This window comes from Brachypodium distachyon, chromosome 2 (genome assembly GCF_000005505.3).
Source record: "Brachypodium distachyon strain Bd21 chromosome 2, Brachypodium_distachyon_v3.0, whole genome shotgun sequence".
NCBI classification, from domain to species: domain Eukaryota; kingdom Viridiplantae; phylum Streptophyta; class Magnoliopsida; order Poales; family Poaceae; genus Brachypodium; species Brachypodium distachyon.
In genome coordinates, this window is record NC_016132.3 from 10,876,432 (window position 1) to 10,883,180 (window position 6,749).

General features: G+C 53.9%; 1 protein-coding gene across 1 annotated transcript; it reads right to left on the bottom strand.

Annotated features, from left to right (window-relative positions):
• Positions 1–80: 80 nt before the first annotated feature.
• On the bottom strand, positions 81–3,951 carry LOC100827063 (pyrophosphate-energized vacuolar membrane proton pump). Its single transcript, XM_003567609.4, has 4 exons — positions 3,437–3,951; positions 1,496–2,450; positions 1,303–1,389; positions 81–1,201 (listed from the first exon to the last, which is right to left on the bottom strand). Exons 1-4 carry the CDS (start codon positions 3,717–3,719, stop codon positions 199–201), a joined length of 2,328 nt encoding a protein of 775 aa, XP_003567657.1. The 5' UTR covers positions 3,720–3,951; the 3' UTR covers positions 81–198.
• Between the last annotated feature and the right edge of the window lie 2,798 nt (positions 3,952–6,749).

The window sequence follows — 6,749 nt, forward strand, 5'->3', positions numbered from 1 at the left end:
AGTTCTATATTCCGATGTTCATCAGTTCCGTTCTTGTCGCGAGCAAAGCCACCCGTCCATCCAGCAGTGAACTGAACGAATTGAAGTAGCAGGAGCGTTTTCTATTGTTCTCTGGATTGAATTTTTGCATTGCGCGATTATATATAATATACAGACATAGATAGTCGTTTCTCACGGAGATGGGTAATTAAGGTTATTTTATTTGAATATGATGCCTCCATGAGCCGCGAAGAATGGCGCGAAGACGAGCGACTCGACGGCCATGAGCTTGATGAGGATGTTGAGCGACGGCCCGGATGTGTCCTTGAGTGGGTCGCCGATGGTGTCGCCTATGACGGCGGCCTTGTGCGCCTCCGAACCCTTTGGTCCCAGGGACTTGGCGTGCTCCGACACGCCCGCCTCGATGTATTTCTTGGCGTTGTCCCACGCACCCCCGCTATTGGAAGCAGATATGGCCACCTGCACGCCGGATGCCAGCGCCCCGGCGAGGAGGCCGGCGAGCGTGTGGACGCCAAACAAGGTGCCGGCAACGAGCGGCGCTAGCAGCACCAGCGCCCCCGGCGGCATCATCTCCCTCAGCGACGCGTCTGTGGAGATCCTGACGCAGCTGGCGTAGTCCGGCGTGGCGCGCCCCTCCATGAGCCCCGGGATGGTGCTGAACTGCCGCCTCACCTCCTCCACCATCTTCAGCGCCGCGCTGCCCACGCTCTTCATCGTCATCGCCGAGAACCAGTACGGGAGCATGGCGCCCACCAGCAGCCCTGCGAACACCTTGGGGCTCAGCAGGTTGATCACCGTTACGCCCGCGCGGCTCACAAACGCACCGAACAGCGCCAGCGACACCAACGCCGCCGACCCGATGGCGAAACCTTTGCCGATCGCGGCAGTGGTATTGCCGGCCGCGTCAAGCGCGTCCGTCCGCTGGCGGATCCTGCGGCTCATGCCGGCCATCTCGGCGATGCCTCCGGCGTTGTCGCTTATCGGCCCGTATGCGTCGATGGCCAGCCCTGTGGCCACCGTGCTTAGCATCCCGAGCGCGGCGATGGCGATGCCGTAGATCGAGGCCAGGGTGAAGCTGACGTAGATGGACACGGCGATGGCGAACACAGGCACGATCACGGACTTGTACCCGAGCGCCAGCCCGAAAATGACATTGGTCGCCGCGCCGGTCCTGCAAGAATCGGCCACATCCCGAACAGGGCTGCCGATTTGTTTTGTTTCCCCGCAAAGTTAACCACACCGAAATGAATGCACAAAATTAAGTTTGTACTAGTAAAGCAAATGAGCGTGAAGTGTGATTACCTGTACGCGTTGCTAGTAAAGTACTCGGTGGTGAAGCCGATGGCGAGACCTGCCCACAATCCAATAGCGACGCAGAAGAACAAGTGCCTGCCAGGATCGAATTGGTTACCTCAGTGGCAGCAAAATGCAAACACGGAGGAGGGGCCCGGCAACGTCGAAGCAAACTAATCAAGGCGAGCGCGCAATGAATTACCAGTTCTTGACCTGCTTCTCCTCCCCGAAATCGAACAAGGTGAACTTAGCAGGGAGCGCGGCGAAGGTGACGACGAGGGCGGCGACGGTCATCAGCCCGGTGGAGATGACGAGCTGCAGCTTGAGCGCCGGCGCTACGCCGCGGGCGGTCTTGACCTTGAAGAAATCGGTGGCGAAGAGCGTGGTGGCTAGGCACACCAGGAGCCCCGCGGAGCTTATCAGCAGAGGGTAGCACACCGCCGCGAAGTCCTTGTCGGCGCCGAACGACGAGATGGACGCGACGAACAGCGCGGCGCAGGTGGACTCGGCATAGGACCCGAACAGGTCGGACCCCATTCCGGCGATGTCCCCGACGTTGTCCCCCACATTGTCCGCGATCACCGCGGGGTTCCTCGGGTCGTCCTCCGGGATGTTCCTCTCCACCTTCCCTACCAAGTCAGCGCCCACGTCCGCCGCCTTGGTGTAAATCCCGCCGCCGACCCTCCCGAACAGCGCCATGGAGGAGCCTCCGAGCCCGTACCCCGTGATCGACTCGTACAGACCCTCCCAGTCATCTCCATAGTAGAGCCCGAAGATCTTGATGGCAATGTACAGCACCAGGAGGCCCAGCGAGGACAGGAGGAAGCCCATGACGGCGCCGGACCGGAACGCCGTGGAGAAGGCGGCGCCGATTCCCCTACGTGCCTCCAGCGTCGTCCGGGCGTTGGCGAAGGTGGCTATCCGCATGCCCAGGTAGCCCGACACGACAGAGGTGACCGCGCCCAGGAGGAAGGCCACGGTGGTGAACGCGGCGTTGGCCAGCGCCGGCTTGCAGGTCTTGCCCTTGCTGTACTGGCATGGCTGGCTGGCAGTGCTGAACCGGTGCACGGATCCCAGGAACAGGAAGATCACCACCGCGAAGATCGCCGTGAAGGCGGCCAGGTACTTGTATTGGGTGTACAGGAACGAGTTTGCTCCTGGATCATTAAATAATGTTTAACACGTTAATTACTCAGACTGAAACTATTGCCAAAATAAGCACAAATTTCTCTCTAAACATAACAGGACGAATTTGAATTTGAAACTTTGCCGGTCTTCATACTTGTTTAGTGATTGCGATGTGGATTCTATTTAACTTCAAATTTTATCTTTATCTTCTGAGTATACAGTTCAGCATAATATTCAATCTTCTTTGTAATTTGCAACGGTAAAAACTTGCTATATTTCGACAGGCACTAATAACGGGTCAAGCAGCTTATTACAAAGTCCGCAAAGTTAATCAAAGAAATTCAAACATGCATGCTTCTTAGCTAACAAAATGCAAGGGGGAGAAAAAAGGTGGACAAGAGTTGGAATATGGCGCCTTCGGCCTATAGCATGTGCTACTTGGTCAATGCTTTGACAGAGCATCTTTTTCTACTAGTTTCCTTAAACCAGGAGTAAGTCCCTAACAAAAGGTGTGTGTTTTTCAAATGCAGATCTTGGATTACTTCAGAGTTGACTTCCGGCATAAAAAAAATACTCCGCAGTATAAAATAGTATGGCAGCGGCTAAGATGTTTCATACGAATCATCTACTACTTGGTCAATGCTTTGACAGAGCACCTTTGCTTAGCACGAGGAGCAAATTTCTAATCAAACAAGTTTAGTAATGAATTCCGGATGATGACAATGTGCAGTACGATTACAGTCGATTTCTCATCCGTTAATTTGTGGAAAACGAGAATCTATCAAAGGTGTCGGAACCATAGATAATTTTCCTCAAAATTTCAAAATGATGTTCTACCAGGATGAAAAATCTTCCTGAATGCATTAATTTTGGTTTAATGTATTAGTATAAATTTTGTTCCCGTGTAAATGATGATCAATCGATGGTAGACAAAATTCGCAAACCTGAGCGAATCAGTAACATGGACCAATTTGAACTCGCCCGATCAAAAATACGAAGTATTCTCCCGACTTACCAACCGCAATGGCATTCTGGATCTCGGCGCACCTGGCCACGGCCGCGGCGCCGTCGCCTCCGTCCTCCTCGTCGTCGCTGTCGCCTCCGCCTCCGCCGATACGGGCGGCGTCGTCGTCGTCCTCACCCTCCGCCCGGAACACCGCCCGGCCGTGGCCGTTGCCGGCCGGCGCGTAGGCGGACACCTTCACCTTGGCGACGAGGAACCATTGCCACAGCGCGAAGGCAATGCCGATAACGGCGCACGCCGGTATGACCACATCGGCCGCGGAGACGGAGCCCATCGCGGTCGCCAAGAACCGTCGAGAGAGAAAGAGAGAGTAGTTGTTGTCTTGTTGAGGTTTATGTGGGGCGAGAGAGGTGTGGCAACTGCAGGTTCAACGGATACACACACGGCCGGTATATATGGGTTCAACGGAAACACGCGTTGGGTATGCGGTTTAGCTCTAGCTTAACAGGGAGGTAACCTAGGTTGGCTTCGTTACGAGGGCATGGGGAGCTATGTAATTCGGGTGTTCTACATGGTCCATTGGTCTTGTTTCCTTGCCTTGCCTTGAGCTTTTCAACACTTCAAGTGGGCAAGAAAAATCGAATTAGCTAGAGGCGGCACAGGGCGTATCATACTACTTTTCAGCTTGTGCAGTCAAAGTTCCATACTTGAGGTGGAAGTAGAGCTGATTGTGACCCTCAGATTATCTTTTGATCCTCCTTAGTTCAACCAAATGAACTAAAATTTTAAAATGACACTTTTTTTCTGGAAAAACTAATTCATTTGTTTGAACTAACTAGGATCAAAAGGTATCCTGAGGGTCTCCATGTTGCACCTCTGGGTGGAAGAAACATTGGAAGGTTGAACAGAAATTACTTTCTAATCGTTTTGTATCGCTCTCCTGGTCCAGGTCTAATCACCCATTTTATTTACAGCTTAGTAGTTGCATCCATCAACTAACAAGAGTGCATATCTGCAAAGAACATTTTACAGGCCGGGAGCAACTACCTATATAAGTATTATACCAAATCCTTCGATCTGATGGATACAATTCCAATCTCCAATAGACAGCTCCTTGATTCGGAGAATCATGTAAATAATTAAGAAATACTGGTGATAGCCCTCGTGCAAAGCAAGCTGCTTGACTGGGAGTAGCAAAAGCCTAACAATCGGGACCTATAGGATCATTCAATCATACGGATGAATCACCAGACAACCTGAAGACGGTGCGTCCAATAATCCAAGGGCATCTCCAACGGTGACCGCCTCGGTCACGCCCGCGACGCGCCAAGCCCGAGCCGCGCCTGCCGTCCCTGCAAGCCCAAGGCACAACTAAGATGTTCGACGAAATGCTCGCAAGCCCCGCCAACGACCAATGAGCGTCGAAGCTCGTGCCATGGGACTCTGCTTACCCTCACACGAGCAAGAAGGACGCGGCAGACGGCGAGGGTCTACCGGCTGCACTTGTAGGCACGACCGGCACCTCGCGCCTAGCGGCCTCGGGCGTGCTCCGTGTCCCCACGAAGACTCGACGACGAGAAACTTCCGCGGCGGCTCCTCGGCCACCAACGCGACCTCCATCGCTGCTGAAGAATGGCTAATGCCCCTGCGAGGCCCCTACAAAACACCAACCTCTCGAAGAAATGTCGGGCACCACCGAACTCGTCTTCGACACCGGACAAATCAAACAAGCATGGTGTGAGCCTCCTCAATGCCCGGGGATGCCATTTTATAGGCCGCCGGAGCTCCTAGGCGTCCGGGTCGGGCCAATGGTGCGGCGACACCTCGCCGTCTTTCATCCCAAGGAACAAGACAAGAAGAGGAAGAAATGGGCAAGGGAAGCTTCGCCTTTTCCTAAAAGGAGGCCGGCCTAGTCAAAGAAGGGCGCCCTCCGGCCGGGCCCCGCGCCCCGGCCGTGCCGGCGTCACTCCGGTGACGAGCGCTGCCTGCAAAGGCAAAAGCCAGTGCCGACCGGTCCCTCCCCGTACGAAGGAAGAAGACAGCCTGTGGCCGTCCGATCTAGGGCGCCCAGCCGGCCACAGCTGTCGGATCCTCTTACATAACACCGAACCGGTATCGGGCCTAGTTGGGCCCCGGCCCAGTAATAGCCCAAAGAAGCCAGCCAAAAAAAACCAAGGAGAGCCTCCCGGAGGCAGCCCCGCTTGCGGCCCAGCCCGCGTCCGTGCGCGCGCACGGCGGGCCTGGCTGGCCCATGTGGCCGGCAGGGTTCAGGAAATTTGCAAAGAAGCCCAAAATCTCAAGAGAATTACCAATAAGACCTCGGAAATTTTGGAGAGGCCCGCAAGGTTCCTGATTTTTGCAAAAAAGTCCCCCAGGACACCGGATTTCTCGCAGAGAGGCCCTTGGGGTCCTGTTTTTTTGCTAAAATACCCCCCGAAACTCGATTTCTCGCAGATAAATTCGCCGTAGGCATGAAATTTCCCCAAAACGCCTCCTAGACTCCCATTCTTTGCAGGAAAGCCACCAAGTACCTCTGTCTCTCACAAGGGAGCCCGTTAGGGAATTCATCGAAGACACCTTTGTAAATACAAGAACATGACTCAAGAGTCTCGCATTCGAAGGTTGACCCGAAGGCATTCTTAATGCCTCCGCCTCAAGGGGGCTACTGTTGTAGTAAAATAAAACCCTTATATGGGCCGGGCCGTAAATCCTACGTGGCGACGACTAAGTCAACATTTCACAAGCATGAGTCAAGACGCCCACGTGGCGTAGTCAATCGTACGTGGCAAAGGAAGACAAGTCAACAAGTCAAGTCTCTGATGCCATGGTCAAAAGGTGGAATGAGTTAGAGTAGGGGGCAAGAAATGCGTGGGGATGAGGCCTTTGGTCCATGGTGGACCATGGACCAACTCTCTCTTTCCCCCTCATGGAGCACACAAAAGCTATAGACCAAGGAACCACTTTTACCATTTTACCCCCACTTTTCTCTCTCCCTCAAGGATAGCCGTGGTCTTTTGTCATGGATCCCCTAGGCTATAAATACCCCCCCATGAGGGCATGTACCATTCACTCTCACTTGAATAAACTCAAGGGGAGAGGGCTAGAGTGCTCCCTCTAAGGTTCACTCTTGCGCGCCACTCTCGACTGAAAGTCGATCGGCCTCAAGGAAGCCTTCTAGGGGACTCTAGTTTCGAGGCTCTGAACTAACCTTGGTTGGCATGGGCTCGAAGGAGAAGGGGTTGGGTTAGAGTTCCGAGTGTATCTTAACCACGATACTTGGAAAGATGCGTTTGGTCGAAGTACGAGGCGGCCCCGACGAATCTCTCGCTAAAAGGTGTCTTGGGAAGATCCACTCGGCCCAAGT

Bases quoted from the DNA above. Each gene is read 5' to 3' on its own strand.
- LOC100827063 (XM_003567609.4), bottom strand. From the start codon at position 3,719: ATGGGCTCCGTCTCCGCGGCCGATGTGGTCATACCGGCGTGCGCCGTT. The intron at 2,451-3,436 runs GTAAGTCGGGAG...TTAATGATCCAG, and splicing joins CCAGAATGCCATTGCGGTTG to GAGCAAACTCGTTCCTGTAC. The intron at 1,202-1,302 runs GTAATCACACTT...ACAAATCGGCAG, and splicing joins TTTACTAGCAACGCGTACAG to CCCTGTTCGGGATGTGGCCG.